The 17,727-nt window shown below is 33.4% G+C and overlaps 1 protein-coding gene across 1 annotated transcript; it reads right to left on the bottom strand.

Annotated features, from left to right (window-relative positions):
• Positions 1–2,573: 2,573 nt before the first annotated feature.
• Positions 2,574–5,717, bottom strand: LOC148619494 (uncharacterized). Its single transcript, XM_088579418.1, has 4 exons — positions 5,191–5,717; positions 4,684–4,772; positions 4,219–4,313; positions 2,574–3,001 (listed from the first exon to the last, which is right to left on the bottom strand). The coding sequence occupies exons 1-4, from the start codon at positions 5,520–5,522 to the stop codon at positions 2,699–2,701; spliced, it is 819 nt and encodes a 272-aa protein (XP_088435544.1). The 5' UTR covers positions 5,523–5,717; the 3' UTR covers positions 2,574–2,698.
• Between the last annotated feature and the right edge of the window lie 12,010 nt (positions 5,718–17,727).

The following is a 17,727-nucleotide window of genomic DNA, read 5'->3' as shown; positions in this document are numbered from 1 at the left end:
TTATTCCTTTTAATATTGCCATTTATACATAAGAAAAATAAAACAACAAAAAGAAAGCCCTAAGAGTTCATAAAGCAAAGTGCAAAATAGTTCAAATACAGTATTATTTCAAACCACCTGGCTGTTACATGTTAACGTCGACTGTTGCATACCTCATTAGTCTGAAATTTAGTTAACAATGAAACAAAATATCATGATCAAGATCTTCCATGTTTTGTACATAGAAAAGAAAATCATCAAATCATCAAACATGAAGCCCAACTGTTGCAGAAACGGACAAATGCTTTTATTTGACACTTCTTGATTTCCTAATCTATTTGGTACATTGTTACAAAGTACAGACCCTTTTCCTTGATGTTGAACCTTCTACAAAATCTTAATATTGGAGTAGTCCAGTTATTGAGGCTTTTTTATTCTGGTTATTTTCATTAGGCGACAATGGGATCGACAAGAGCTAGTTGTTTCTTTCCAACGTTTGTATACAAATGTTAATAATCATTCCACAAAATGGATTGATGACCCAATACAAGCGAAATTCGTTATTATGAAGCTCAACCAGTACATTAATCATAAATTGTATTGATAAATTAAAAAAAAAAACAGTAGTTAAAGTTGAAGACAAGGTCGTTTCCTTGTTTACTTTGTCAAAAATAACACTGAAATGAAATACAATAGAAAAAAGAAATTGTTTCTTGCTACTTGAATTGAGCACTGGAGTGACAATTTTATAAATACATTTCCCTGAGAACATAGCTATATCTTTGATATTCTATTTTAAAAACAATTTCTCAGCCGTCATACTACACACACCTCTAAAGTTTGAAACTCAAGTAACTTTTTAAGTCGCAACTTGGTTTAAATCAATAAATCAGTTCACCATCTGTTTTATTCACAATTAAAGTTGTCAATCTAGCAAAAAAAGGATACTTTGAATTATATTACATTTCTGTTTTAGTCCATGTATTTTTATGGTTTTCCTTTGACACCCCTCTTAAGAACGGAAATACGAAATTCGAATTAAAAATTCCCGTTCCTTTAGTATTTAGAGAAGCGATGCATGATTTAACTTGCCATTTGATATTTTATGACTGGTTGGTGGCGGTATGAACGTTTTTTGATCATGGTACGAATGAATGATATTAGAACACATAGGGTGTAACTGGAGAACCTTGTCTTATCCTGACAAAAATTCTTATCACAATGGCAGTAATTTACATTTTATCTTATTAACTGTCGCATAAATCGCAATTTATTGTAGGCACAAAAGTTATTGTGTGCATGGATCACTGAGATAAGTCTTTTTGAGCAAAATTTTGCGATATTGAAAACAAATTCCGCGTCAGTACTGATTAAAGTTTAGTAATGGCAATAATAAAAAAAAATCAATATTATTTCTGAATTAACAGTACTTATGTACATAAACTGTTTCATTAAGATATAATGATTCAACAAATTAGAGAAATTAATAAGAACAATTTTTATCTATTATGCGGTCACAAATTTATCTATTGCGTAAACAACTAATTAATCATGTAATTTTTATTATTTCATAAGTGATTTTAGGTGGTTTGATGTACAGTCAGACGGTAGTGTGATATGATTGGCAGATTTTTTACGAACTGATGAAATTGTTACATGGTGAATTTTCCTTCAAGCAATGACCTGTCGACGATGTAAAACATAAAGTATTACTCAAAATTATTGCATTCGTACATGTACTAGTAACATTTCTTACATACTTCGTGTCGTGTTAACCATTGTCGCTGTAAATTTTAATTCTGTTTTCTTCTAGTTTTTGTAGTTAGCTAAATCTCTATAGATAGTTTTGTAACCTGGTAATAAAGAGTCTACATAGAAATCCAATTAGGTGTATATATTTGTTAAAAAAATACACTTCAAGAAAAAAACTTTAAAGCATTTTGTTACCTCTGTGGTAGTTTTGTGTGTATCGTTTTCCTGAAGGAGCTCTGCAGATTTGGATCCATAAAAATTTGAAAAGATCGAAAAAATAAGATAGCTTAAAGTTACAAATTTCTCATTTTGCCAAATTTGACAAACTTTCCATGCAACAAAAAACGGGTTCCTGTGGTTAAACCCCTCTCCCAGCATTCACCACTGCAATGTGTTAATATAAGGGGGAGTTTAATAGAAACATTAAGCTTCAGATGTTCGTGCTCAGACAAAAAAAAATTGCATGATGTATATTTTTATGATGAAAAAAAAATTTATGCATGAAGTGTATTTTTATTGGGAATTTTTTTATGAGGATTCGCTTCCTATACATAAAACGCAACTTAATGTCAAGCAAATAATGACACTTGTTAATGCGCGTAGTTAATGGTCTCCTATATTTACCAAATATGAAATAAAACCGGGCAAAGAGGGGATACCTCCGTCACAATCAAAACCAGTTTGTGGTTTGTTGGTTCACACAAACTTAACTAGGAAAATCCTGGAGTATAAACGTCTCTTAAATGTAACATTGACAGTAAAATCGGGATGATTCAGTCTTCTGGGAAGTATACACCACAATGGGCATCGTAAAGGCGGACTGAGAATAAATTAATTGTACATAAATCTTTCAAATCGATTCTTAAATGATAAATTATACAGAGCACTAAACACTGGGACTATATCAACATATTATAAGTATTGGCCTTTATAGCCATGTGCACATATTCATAAAACTGTCATACAATTATGCCGTAACATATAATAGTCTTCTCGGGTTGTATGGAAATCGCCTTTCACTAATAAGATCTATTTTGTGTGACAGTTTTATGTTATTTGATGTTGTCTTGCGTTGTTGTACATTTCCACTGGCACTTGTTTCCATTGGCGCTGGTGTAGAACTTTTATCTTTTCCTTTTTCTTGTAACTGAACTTTTTCTCTGTCCTGTAACTTGATTTTAACTAATTTCTTGAGGTATTTCAGAAGCGAATCCATCTTGGCCTCTTTATCGCTAATGACTGGTTCACACTTCCGGCCTGTACAAACAGCCTGAAATAAGCCCAAAATAGTTAATTACAATGACAAACTGGTTAGATTTGAACGAGACTTGGGATACTGAGTGGATTCAAATTCTGGCAATTAAATCGCAATTTATTCAACCCTTAATTGATCGCTTTCGAGTACACTGCCTGCGTTGTCTCTCACACAATGTTACATAGTAGGATTTTTTTTTCATGATTGATAACATTTTTGATAATACGCATTGCATAAAGCGTAAACACAACTCTTTTCTAGTTTTCGTCTAATTTGTTCTTTTGTTTACAACAACCAACCGCAAAGCACTCTTCTGACTCAGTGTGGTACCTTAAGTTCTTAGATGTACAAACTTCACTATATAGATTCCCTTAGCTTTGGGGTAGACCGTTGTTTAATTTGAGTCTCTCTAATATTGTCTTATAATTTGTAATGAAGGTTAAGCAATTTTTTTTTAATGCAAAAAGAAGTCTGTGACGACTCTTACGGTGTATCCATCTGATTTGTTCAACGTGTCATAGTTTTCCTTTCCTCTTTCGACTACCCCGGACTTGACTTATTATGAGCAACTCGGCGGGTGTTTCTAGAAAAGCAGAGGATGCTTACCCTACCGGTGCACCTGGTCCTTGCTCCCAGTTTTTAGTAGAGTCCGAGTTGCTCGTTTGCTTTTGTTACTTTGTATGTATTTTAGTTACTTTATGTTCTTTGTTGTGAATGTCTGTTTTCCATGTCTGGTCTTTGTCCCTGGATTACATTCTTTCGATTACCGCTATAACCGTGGTTCCATTGATTACTCTTTCAAATTAAATCAATTATTAAGTGTAAGTGTTTGTAAGAATCAGGCAAAGTGGGAAAAATAAGAAACATGGATGTCAAAACCCCACCGATCTGACAATGTAGTATCACTCAAGGATACTTCCTCTATTTGAAAATACCATTATTTGATATCTGCATCACTGGCTTTGCTCAGAAATTGTTCAATAGAATGTCCGAAAAATGAGGTTTTTGACAGAGTTATCTGCCCTTGGATTGTTAATTTTCAGTGTATATCAATGAAATTATAACTCAATGCACCAACATTGATATGGAAAATCTTTTCTGTTTTTTCTTGATTCTGATAGTGCAAATAGTCAAATTACATTATCAAAATGATGGGTTTTTTTTTCATACCATATTTCACCCACTGCCTGACTCATAAAGAGACTGACACTTAAAGTAGTACGACAACCAACCTTGCCGTTTTTGCTCCGACAAGAACACTTGTTTCCACATTCGTCCATCGTTAGTGTTTTACCCATAGGTATGAATGTTTTTCCTACTGCGCAACCTATAATAAATATTTGAACAAGAAATTACTCTTAGAAGATCTTTTGCCATATTCATGTTCAATCTACTTTTGTGCGAACCAAATCGAATATTTTTTTAATTGTTTTGTCTGTGTTTACTTCAATTCAAGTTTGATCGTCTTGTTGATATTTACCGACTTCATCATGATTCTTCAAAGTACCGTAAATGCGGCACAGATTCTTTCCCTGTTGCCTTACGGTCATGATTTAAATTGTCTAATTTAACATTATGTTAATGGATCAAAGCTAATGAGAAAATGTTCCTGTGGGAAAAACCTAGACTGTCTAAGTGGCTAGAACCCAGGCGTGTAGCGAGTGCAAACAGTTCGGTATATGGAAATGGAAAAGTACCTGGTCTACACGAACAATCAAGATCTGGTATGTAAGTAGGGCACATCCACATCCGGTCGTATACACATTGAAACCCTTCAAGACAGCCTCTGTAAAATGTTTTTAAATAAACAATAAATTGATGAAAATAATGTTCGCTACAAAACTGTTATCACTCAATTCGCCAGTCTTAACAACGTACCTCACCAAAACAAACAAAATAAAAAAAAAACAAGTATTTAGGATAAACTCAATCTGACGAACAATATCATGTAAAAATAAAAACAATACGTAAAGAACAGTAATATTCCGACAGAATGTCCTTTCCCTTATGCGAATTTTACTTGTTTAAAACGACCATGCTTTTTGTTAAAATTATTAATGCCACGCTAGACAATGAGATAATCTGAAAAAAGTAATGTGACAAGTAATTTGTATCATTTACCATAGTTACAGTGAATGTTTTATCCTCTGAAAAGTACATTAGAGTTAGTTACAAGTAAAGTCTTTCTAGAGCTTTATACTTACATTTGGTGGCACGGTGTATGCAGTGACTTTATTTTAGCCTTGTGATCAGTTGATATGGCCTTCACCAACTTCGGCAATGGCGTATCTGCTGCGGATTTTGTCTTCCTCTTTTTGGCAAAGGCTGCACTGCTTGCCTTTTCGGAAAGCTTTGTTTCCATTGGTGTTACTTCAAAGGGAATTCCAGATCCTGATCTTTTCAATGGAAAATCGGCCTTATCTCCCACATTAATAAGTGGAAAACGCTCAATAACATACAATGGTCTAGCTGACCAAATATTTCCATTACACACACTTATCAGCACAGTTACAAAGACGGCAATAGTTCCAACCATATTTAGGGTTTGTCTCGGTTATTGTCCTCTTTCACTTTTTTGAAGTCAGGGCTAAGGGGGAACACGGGTATATACTTTCTCGATCTCCCACGCTCAAAGAAATGTCGTCATCAGGAACTAGAATGATGACAATCAGGTTCCTAAATTTAGCAGGTTTATTCCGGTGCAGAACTATTTTATTGTCTACCCAAGTCTTATTTATAGACAATGGCATAAAATAACCCCTAGCTTTATTATAATTGATTATTACATTAGGCATGTAAACAAATAAAAATGCAATAAAAAGCATGTTACGGGTGAACATACACAAAAACAACTGACGTAACATGCTTCATTCTATTTAGGCCAAGGAATAAAAACCGGAAATGAAAATTGTCGGCGAGATATATATGAGATGTGCTTAATCATGTAATTGTTAATTTAATTATCAGTAGAAACACAAGAACATACTATAAAAAGCATCTTCAATCTTGAATACTTTTACTCTTTTAATTTTCTTCCCGTTGTCGGCTTATGAGTTTTGACAGTTACAGTTCCGCATTTTAGCCAACTTTCTTTTTAAAATAGGCGGTGGTGACATTATGGCCTATACTATTTATTTTGAAAATTTATTGGGACGTAATCAACGACGAACTGTGGGCTAATAATCCAAAACAAATGACGTTTTGATGGCGAATCAATTCTTTTTAAAAATATTTGCACTGGAATCTATTAGATGTAAAATTGTAAAAAAGAATGTCTCTATTTTTAATAGGTTATATGAAATATCCAGATTTGAACCAGTAAACACTTCAGTTTTGTCAAACTGCGGTTTATACGTGCAAACTACCGCCATATATATCCTGTTCAAAAATTATTTAAGCATTCCAATACACATCCTGATTGGTTGATTTTGATGCTACATAAACTAACCTAGTCGTGTTACATTATTTACGTCCATTGTTCCCGGGCAGTTTGCGATTTAAGTACATATACTAGTAATCCCAAATGAACAATAAAATTTTAGAATTATTTTTAATTTTTTACCTAGTTGCACACCAAACTTTTGGACAATTTACGCTTGTTCAGAAACTTATTTGTGCATCATGTAGCCCATTGAAGGCTTATTATAATTGATTCCATTTTCTTTTCAATCACAGGAATATAGATTGTTTTCTTTAATTTGTTTAAAACTTACATTCTATTTTTTGTTGTCTTCCATATTTATTCGTTTTGTATTTTTTTATAATTTGTTTTACTGCTTTTGTTTTTGTTCTGTTTTATCATAATAAGTGGGTTTATTTATTTCATTTTATTTTTTTTTCTTTTGTGTGTCCTTTTTTCTGTCTAAGACATTTATAGGTGCTGGGCTTTTCAGTCTTAATATAATGTGCGGTATGATATACATGGGCACAAACATCTGTAGACCCGTTTGGTATTTGTAATACGACTCAAAATTTACATTCAACCGATTTCTACACATACTTCAGTGCTTACATTCATTTTGGTCGATTCGAGAAATTTTTATTTGGAGCACGATATGGAACAAAAAATCGACAGAAACTGAATGTTGTTTTACAATAACGTCATTTGGAAACTTGTTACGTCGGTTAGAGTCAGGAAAAATCATTTAACAAGAATCTTTTGTGTACAATAAAACAATTATATACTATATATATACTAAGATTTATAAATTGATCTAAAATGGTAACAGCCATATCCAAAACTCGAAAAGATAACGGATGTAAAGGGGAAACAAATATTTATAAATTAAAAGAAATGGAAGAAACCTCCCTAGAGTACGGGCGGTAGCTATAGGATGAGCGTTCCGTTTGTTTTCCAGCAATACTACAGATTGACTACTATGTTGATCATGTGAATGTTAAATAAATGATATAAGAATATTCACATTTCGATAGTTCTGGTTTTGAGTAATTCTTGAATTGAATACAACTGATTTTTTTTCATTTAGATCTCCATAAAAATTTGAGTCCAATGCTCCTGATGAGATGTTATTCCTGGAAAACAACACGTGTACACGTGTATAGCTTATCGAAACTTGCAATACACCAGTTGCAAATATGATTGGTATTTTTTGTTTGTTTGGTTGGTTGGTTTTTATTTTTATTTATTTATTTATTATTATTTTATTTTTTTTTATCTTGGTGCTATAATTAGTGCGGGGGACTTCTAAGAACAATCATAAACACATAATAAACAAGTAGATTAGCTCTATCCTTTATTTCTTTATACCGCGATAGTAGTGTGCAGATGTCTCTGTATAACTCTGATGTATCATGTCAATTTAGTATTTTATGGCTTTGTTGTTTTTGTATTTGGGCTATTCATAGTAACAATTACACAATGTTTGTCCTTATCAGACAATAAGAAATTAATTTATTATTAGTCATATGATAGTTTATTACATTTTATACAAAGATATGAAAATGGGACTGAGATCATGTCCATTAACTAGCTATATAGTGTTTAACACATTTAAAAAACAGGTTAGAAATAAATAAAACAAATTTCACGACACATCAACACATTTAGAACATTTATATCACAATAAGTTTCTGAAATTCTCTGTTTTATATTAAAAACACTGTTGAATTTCACAAACACCTAATTTGTAACATATAAAACATGTAATACGACTTTTATTCCCAATCGCGTGTCTCATATCATCACTCTTAATAACGTTCTTAAAAAAGTTCCACTTAGCATGCGTCCAACCACCCTCAAGTCGTCTGCTCAGACGTGTTGCTTCCACGTGGTTGCTTCCTCTCCTGATTCAGTGGTCATAAAAACCTTCCATCAACTTGCCATAGTTCAGACTAGAATAACCTGTGTATTATCCTTAGCAAACGTTCAAGTCTTGAATAGATCTTGGAGCGAGATCTCTTTGATGCCTGACGACGGAAGACTATTTCGAAATTCAGGCGAAAATGGTGATAGCCAAGCCAATAGCTGGTCCGGGAAGTGTAATCCGTACACCTTTACCGACTTGGAATGATTTTCGTCGACATAAAAATATGGCGAATCACCCCGTGTTGGACCTCTGTCCTTAATGTCCGGTTTAAACTTAACTGGTTTGAAAGGGTTCGGAGTAGTCGTCTGGTACTTGCTCCTGTCGCATGGAATCTTTGTACAAGCAGTCTGAAAAACAGAATGTTGTACCGATGGTTTTATTTTATTAACAAATTAGCAAATACCTGAAACTAAATTATATTTTTGAAGCTTTTTTTCGTCTCAAGGTTTTATTTCATCTTTATATATAAAAAAAAACAAAACAAAACAAAAAAAACGTCGAATTCAGAATCACAAATTTCGTCACATTATATAAGGTTTGACTTTCTATTTTTTTTATCATTGTAACATCAAGAACAACTAGATCTCACACACTTTGGCATTCAATCTTTTTTCTATATCTCCATTAATTTCTATTTAATTTCGTTGATCTCATTTTGTCAATTGCTACCTATATTCAGTGGAAATATCGAAAACATAAATATTTTGTGTGTACTATTTTCACTGAGAATAAAGATGACGTGTAAACTATAAGGGTGGTGAGATCATACATGCCCAAAGTGCATGTGAGCTAAAGGATCAGATACCAATACAGTTACTTGACCTACAGTTCGACCACCAATCTACCGTATGGTCTTCATCCAACAAGATCAAAGTTGAGATGTATGTCACACGTCGCCAGTTCCCGTCAGTGTGAGTAAGTTATAGACCCATATACTTTTTATTGTGACTTTTAAGATTATATGTCCCGTACATCCCTACGGTATTGTGCGGAAATAAAAGTCTTTTTAATACGACCAATATGATTTGTTAGGTAGTAAGTCAATTGTAAGGAATTCTGAAGTTTGAGAATCTCTCAATATGACAAGCATATCTAGGTAACACAATAAAATTTCAAGTAATAACGTGGACAAATAATGACTGTCTGTTTAAAATAAGTTGAAAATCACAGAAAATATTTTCTTCCGTAGTAAGTGTTAGATAACACGAGATTCTACAAATAAAAAAACCTTTCAGTTAATAGGCAGATCCAAAGAGAAAGTGGCGGGTTGTCCAGGCCCACTTAAGGAATTTTATGTAAATGTTATATTATGGGAAAATGCTGAAACATACTCATAAAGCAATTTAATCAAATAAATCATCAAGCAAATTCGTTATTTAGCATTCTATTATTTACACAAACTAGTTTAATGCAAATATTTTTCACGCTTTTTAAGGAAAAGAATTGGTCCCCGGGTTAACCCCTCATCTCGGGTATTGTCACAACAGATCATGTACTACATCAACTGTAAAGCTATACTCACCAATCCAGCCGTGCTGCAATAGCAGAGATTTCCACATCGATCAGTCACCACAGGCTGACCAATAGCTACATACACATTACTTAAACTACAACCTGAAAGTTTAACCAAATCATTTCAAATTTCAAGTAAAGATAAACTGCGAAAGCTCACTAATGATAGCCTCGCTCCCACCCAGGTAATATGAATAAAGACATCAGACATTAAGTTGATGTCAATGAAGTCTAAAATCAAAACCTCCGATATGGCATCCATATATAATGCCCATGTCAAAAATATCAGTGGCCGTGATGAGTAGTTTCAGTTAGAAAACAATTTTTGGCGGACGAAGGGACAGACGAACATTGTCACGATTATTTACATTCTTCATAGTGAACGATAATCATGAGTAATGCTTGTTTGTTATATTGGACTATGACTTTATTTTTCCAGCTCTTTTGTTGGGTTTCAAAACAATCCAAATAAACCTAAAGTTCAAAACATAGATTTCAGAAAATGAATATGTTCAGAAAGAATTTGACTTACTTCGGTTTGGAAATTGATGGATTCATTTAAAAGGGCTTAGATCATAAACACGATTTATTAACGAAAACCACGTGAATGCACATTTATAAATAAAGGTAAACCTTTCTATGGAAGGACAAAATGTTTTCAGAAATATATCTATGAACTGTAGAAAAAACTAACCTGGCTTACAGGAACACTGATCTTTAGTTTGACTACTACCACAAATTGTATAATTGGCAGTCACACATTCCCTTCCTCTTGGACATCCACTAAAACCAAAAATAATTAAGTAGCAATCAGTAAATTTCAGACAGGAGGGGATTCTTGCATGTTAAAAACCCAAGAATTTCACTTTTATTACTCATTTATAAACAATTACAGACCACATGATACATATAAAAATTATATAGATTGTACATACTGTAGTGCTCTGCAAAATTTATCGTTTTTGATGTAGTTGAATTAGGTGGCATACAAATGCACGATTTCTCCAAATTGTATGTTTACAGAAAGTACTATAAAATAAAGTAATGTGGATTGAAAACAACATCATGTCCTCAGTGTTTTTTTTTCCTGCACCGTGAATCCCCTCTACCATTGGCAGTGTTTGGATTGTATATGGATTGGATACGAATTACATTTGATATATAGTCAAGTATGGTTTTGCAATACGGTTTCAGCATTGATGCTTTTGAAATGATTTAGTTAAGTATTTGTTTAATTTGCCTTTTTTATAGATTCGAAAATTATGTTGTTTCTTTTGCTATCGAACATGAAAAGGGACGTATATAATTCTTTCATTCATACTTACACTATGACACACTCCTGTGGTTGAGTTGCTCGAATGGGATATTTAACGCTCTCTGCAGTGGTATAGTTGATTCTTTCAGAAGTGGTAGACGGTGGAATTGCTGAAGCAGATGTCATTATAGTGGGAACCGTAAGTGTAGATGATACTACTGGGCTCGTGGTAGATGTTAAGTTCTTTTCTGTAAAAGTGTGTTTTTCACTTGAAATCGGTTCCAATGTGATTGTACTCTGTTCAGGCACTGTATACCGTTCAGTAGCATTGGCAGTTGGAGCTTCCGTTGCTGTTGAAACATCGAACGTTGAATTGTTTAATGATTCCGTTGTGAATTCTTTCATTGTAGTTGTAAAATTCCATGATTTATTTTCCTTAGTAACAGTTTCTATAGCAATTGTTTCGTTATCAAACGTATTGTTACTCGTAGTAATTGTAAATGTGTTCATGTCGGTAGTTTTATTATACATATGCAGTAATTCTGTAGTTGTGTTTGCTTGGTTTGTTGTTATATTATCCACGTTAGACCCGACTGTTGTCGTGAAATATTTTTCTGTTGGTAACTCTGTTGTACTTTCTGTGAAAGTTTCTTTGTGATTTATAATTCTTGTCGACATTTCTTCAACCGATGGACGAAAAGAAGTATCCATATTGATTTGAACATCTGTCACTGGTAAAGCCGTTGTCGTTGTTGTTGGTTGTGGTGTTGTTGATTCCTCCTCATTTGATACTGACGAGATAGAATAAGACATAACAGTGGTTGTTAACGTCCTCGTTGACGTTGGTGGGGTGGAAGTAGTGTCAATAGTAGTTGACAGAGACGGAATGGTCATTGTAGCAGTGCTAGTTGACGTTGAAGGAGTGGTAGTTGTATCAACTTCCGTAGTTGAAGTAGATGTACTCTCAGTATATGGTTCAGTTGCTTCGAACTCTGTGATAGATGTTCTAGAAGTACTTTCTGTATAGCCAGTTGTGTCAATCTCTGATGTAGAAATTGTAGTGTTTTCCGGTAAAAATTCAGTCGTTACCATCTCAGCAGTAGTTCTTTCTGTTGACATATCGGTCAAATTTAACTCTGTACTTGTTTTCTTCACAGATTGTTCGTCACCTATTATGTTTACTACGTTTTCAGGTCTAAGTGATAATGGCGACTCTGTCGTTTTCAAAACATCACTAGAGGTAGAACTTGTAAAACTCTGTGTTGTGTAAGGAATGTGAACAAAGAGACCTTTGATCGTTCTAGACTCTTGTGATGTTGGTTTGAAATGATCTCCAATCATATCTAGATAAAGTGGTATTCCCATAACTTTCAAGCTATGGTTCATATGAATCTTTTCTGTTGTTGTTTGAGCATTGTTGGTTTGCTTCTCTGTCAAAAGTAAAGTAGTTATTTCTGGAGCAGAGGTAGTTGTGGTATGCTTTTTAGGGGTATTAAAATGTACTAGGTACGTGAACTTTGGGTTTATAGTACTGGAAACATATGCATTTGGCGTTGCAGTCTTCTCGTACATTGCTGATATCGTTTCCTGTCTTGGTACTGAGGTCGATGTTTCAACGTTTCCTTTTGTATACGTACTTGATGGTACAGTATCCTGCTTTGAAGGTTCAGTTAAATGATAGATATGAGTGCTGGAAGGATAATCTGTAGAAGAAATGAATGGTAATGGGTCAGTAGATGCCTCACGGATAAACCCAGTAGTTGTTCTACGAATACCATTGGTTGAACCAACTGTATATTCGAGAGTTTTGTTCTTAATTGATGTTTCTGTTGCATAAACTACTGAAGCATTTGTTGATTGATTAGTTGTCGCCTCATAAACATTACTGGAAGACGTAGATGACGCAAGGGATTCCGATGTTAGTTCAGTTGTTAGGGATTTAGTGTCGAAAGAATCCGTCACCATAGATTCAAAAGTAACAAATGGTTTAATTATTGTTGTCGTTCTAATGGATGTCGTTGTTTTTAGATCAGTCGAAGGTACCACAGGAGTTGTTCCGGGGGTCGTTAATAGTTTAGATGTTGAGGTGAAATCTTTTGTTGATTCGACTGTCGGCAATGGATCAATATCTGATCTAGATTTGTGGGTTGTTTGCTTTTTTGTGCTTGTCGAAGTAGACGTTGTTGTTTTTTGTTCTTGCCCAGTGTCTTCATCGTCGGTAGATGGAGATTCCTTTAGAATAGCGACTTTTCTGACACCACCATCGATTAGAGAAGGTGACAATGGAGCCTCTTCGAACAAGGCGGTTTGGACAGGTGGGACAACGATAGGAGGTAGTGTAGTCACATGCGGTATAGTCACTGGCTGATATTTAACGGATGGTAACGTTGTTTTTACTCTATGCCTTGGTCGTATCAAAATAATTGGTGGAAGTGATTTTGGTGGTTTTCGAGTATACTGGGTTTGTTTTGGTCTTACCGGCTTTGGTCTTCTTGTTGTGTTTGGTATTTTTGGTATCGTCGTTTTGTTCAGTACTTTCCATTTTTGCGTAGGTAATTTCAGATTTACCTCATTGGCAATCGGTGGAGGAAAGATCAAGGGTCCACCAGTAGGACTTTTAATTCGTGCTTTTGGTTTTGGGATGGCTTTTGGTTCAGGCCGTGCTGGTGGAACAAAACTTTTCACTGGGTCGAATAACTTTACCGTCGTATGTTGCTCTGGTTTGATAGTCGTTGTTATAGTATTTACAGATCTGACTGGCGGTTTCTTTTTTTTTCTGACTGTTGGTATTTTAGGGGCCACAGTATGGTGATACACTGGTTTACTTGATGGATAATACATCTTATTAGTTCTGATAGAATTTGATTTAGTGTTCATTCTCCAAGGACGGCCTTTGATAAGTTTATTCCTAATTGGTTTTGGCGAAGTACGCCAAAGTCTTTTCTTTGTTGTTCGCGATATAGGACGTCTTGCCCTCATTTGTTCTTTATTCACAAATATTGGATCCCATTTTTGTTTTTGTTTATCCAAAGGTAAACGTAGTCTTGTATGAATAATTGTTGGTGGAAATCTTGGCGGCACCATACTTAAATATTTCACTAACATTTTATTTGTAGGTTTATAAATTTTTGTACTGATATGTTTAAGTCGTTTTTTCGTATGGATTTTCCCATTCCCGTGGATTTTCCCATTCCCGTTTTCCGGAAAAAGAAGGATCGTGAAGAAAACACAAGTCACAAAATAAAACTTCATGGTTGAATTGAAATCTCACTTGAATTGAAAAACGATATGTATTATAAATTCCATATTACCGCCTCTTGATAAATGGTACTTTCATGCCACAGCTGACACAAGTTATGATATCGGATTCACTCAGTCCAATAGGTTTTCTTCTCTTCTTTATAAAAATAAAACAGCCTTCAAATTTTGAAAAAAATAGTAAACTTCTGTCAAATAAGATTTGCGAAATTCAAACTGTTGCTAAGTAACCGTGGAAAAAATTCCATCGAAAATATTGAATTCACCATTTACATCCCATTCTTTTCCAATGCATAAATCCCATTTTTCCAAGTGAAAAATAGTTCCAAAATCTACACCAGTTCCAGAAAAAATATATTTATATATATATCGATGTTATATGTACGGCGAAAATTATTTTATTGTACTTTGGCTGTTTTAGCACCTGTGTGTATTAAGGCCTGATGGTTTTCCTCAAGCGACAAGGTAACTGTCAAAGATTGCAATAAAAGCGACAATCAGAACTGAAAAACGCTTGTTAACCATTGTATTTACAGGCAGGTATTACACATGCTGGTCAACTACTAACAGTAGTAGACGATTGGCCAAGGCAATCCACAATTATACAAAGAACCAATAGATTTAGTTTTCTTCTTGGTTTAACATAATTTGAAAATTCGCACACAATGAAACATACAATGAGTGTATTTCTCTGTATTTCAGTTATAATTGCAAATTAGACTCTAGCACAAAAAATAATAACACATTGTTTTTACTCAGACAATTTTTTGTGTATCCTATCATGTAAAAATGGTTAGGTATATTTTTCTCATCAAAATAATGCGTCTCTTCTATACGTTTACTGTTAATTAAATTCTTGTATTGTTTTTTTTTTTTTTTTTTATAAAAAAAAACATGTTTAGATATGATATAAGGAAATAAACGAGTTTACCATTTTTAGTATCAACTACATGTATAATCATTTAATCTTCTTTGGTTTCAGAGCTCAGGGAACACTACCCAATACAAAAAATACGAATACATATGTTTAATCTTTTTTCCAGTTTTCAAAGACATTTTCTCTTCTATTTGAAAATCTAAATTATTATGATCTAGGTCATCATAACGGGTTGCAAATTAAAGAACCATTGAAATATTTGCCCTCGGAAATTAACAGACACGTAGTATTGACAACAATGACAACCTTTATAGCATTGTCCAAAACATGTAAATATAATGATAGTGTTTTCCTTCCGGTCACTTGTACTGTCCTACTGATCACGATATAAGTAGGATAGGTCAGGAAGTAGTTATGTTTCTTGTGACGATTTATTTTGCGTAAAATAAATATTTTTTTTTCTTTTTTATTGCCGCTGTTGTTGTTTTTCAGTTTTAATGAATAAAAATAATACATTTAAAATTGTACATTTGCGTATTTCTTCTAATTAAATATGATACATAATGAAATTTCTGTTGTGATATTTCAATATTGAACTTGTATTTGACAATCATAGTTCTATAAATGAGGCATTTGTAATGATAAAGGATTCATTGCTCTGTTGACCTCTGTCTGTCATTTAAAGGATCGATCCAGGAAGTTGTCACAATACCATTTATGTGTCGTATTAATTACATATACATATATGATACATAATAGACTGGTTCGTTTTTTTTCTTCTGACGCACATATAATAAAATATAGTTTTTCTATTACAATGTTCTTATAATTGCACCTGATAATTGCACTCTACAGACTGCTCATATCTATTATTTCAGAGCAAATGCAGAATAAAATCAGATAGGCTGAAACGTACATAAAACTTTGAAGGTGATATCATTTCGAACGTCTGAGAGACATCCAGTCCCTGGAACTATAGTAATAAAAAATAGGTCTGATTATATATCCTTAAATCTCTTGGTATGACATGTTCTTACACTGAAAGAATCTGTTTTCTAATTTTAGATGAAGTGGCGACGTGGCTGGACGATGATACAAAGATTTTTATCACCGGAAAATATCACATTTCTTTTAACAGTTAAAGACACATTTTAGAACAGTGTAGTTAATAAGTTTAACACAAATAATATAAAGAATACTAAAAACAATTTTGTCATTTATGCATATTTTCACAACGTATGTACCACTATCTAACATAATTAAAGATTTATCTTTTAATAATACTCATTTACATGAGCGAAATTAAAACTGGTGACCTTTTTATGATGGTGTTTCTAGAAAAGCAGAGGACGCTAACCCTACCGTTGCACCTTGTCCATGCTCCCAGTTTTTAGTGGAGTCCGAGTTGCTCATTTTGGTACTTTGTATGTATATTTTAGTAACTTAATGTACTTTGTTGAGTGTGTCTGTTTTCCATGTTTGGTCTTTGTCCCTGGATTAGTTTCCTATGATTTCCGCTAGAACCTTGGTTCCCTTGATTATTCTTTCATTTAATTGCAGTTTTATTTCGGACTTTGTGACGTTTTATTTTCATGTTCAATATGCGATCACCGTGGAAGAACAGAGACAACTCACGTCACTAAACAACTGCAATAGTGAATTTGATTACCACTAGTACCAAAACAGATTTATATGTATAACAGAATTTATTTTTATTTTTTCACTATAAATGATATTGTTGGATATGGATACTCATTTAATCATCATTTTACTATTATGTTTCATAGTGATAAAACGTGGGACAAAATATGTTTGTCAAACTTAAGACCTTTAAATGTATGCAAGTATTAACAGTAAATGTTACAGCTTTTCTCCAATTCTAAATGAGTGACCAAATAGACACGCATAGTTTTATAAACCAAGGTTAGTTTTCCCGCGATTTTTAACAATCGAAGATTTTCTCCTTCAGTAAAGACTAGGTTTCAAACATATCTCCGGTTAAATAGAGTTGTGTGTAATACTCATTAGCATTGTTAACAGTTGTTAATTTTCTTAGGAAACTATATATTTGTCTTTAACCGTTGAACAAAATGACGGTATATGCTGAAATCGGTAATGAGCCTTTTCCTCAATGTCGTAAAAAGAAAAGTAGATTTTTCATTCGAAAATTGTCAGTGCTGAGAGCAGTAACTGATCAATACTGTTCACAGCACATTTAACGACATTGGAAAAAGATACTATCAATTCATTTCTTCGCATAATAATGTGTCATTTTGTTAAACACTAATTTTATAATCATTATTTGACAAGAGTTAAATTTTTGTTTTTATTATTGAATAATTCGTTTTTCAAAAGGCATCATCTACTAAAACTGGACTCAATATAAATAGTATTACGATACAATATATTGGAGAAAGTGTACACCATTCTCGCTAAAGCCCGCAAGTTAAATAATGGATTAGAAAATAGTTTGATTCGTGTCTTTCTGGAGGAAAATCTTTACAATATGTAT

Source organism: Perna viridis, chromosome 4 (assembly GCF_037379345.1).
Source record: "Perna viridis isolate PV_CMFRI_1.1 ecotype Kerala chromosome 4, ASM3737934v1, whole genome shotgun sequence".
NCBI lineage: Eukaryota > Metazoa > Mollusca > Bivalvia > Mytilida > Mytilidae > Perna > Perna viridis.
This window is presented reverse-complemented; position numbering and strand designations above follow the sequence as displayed.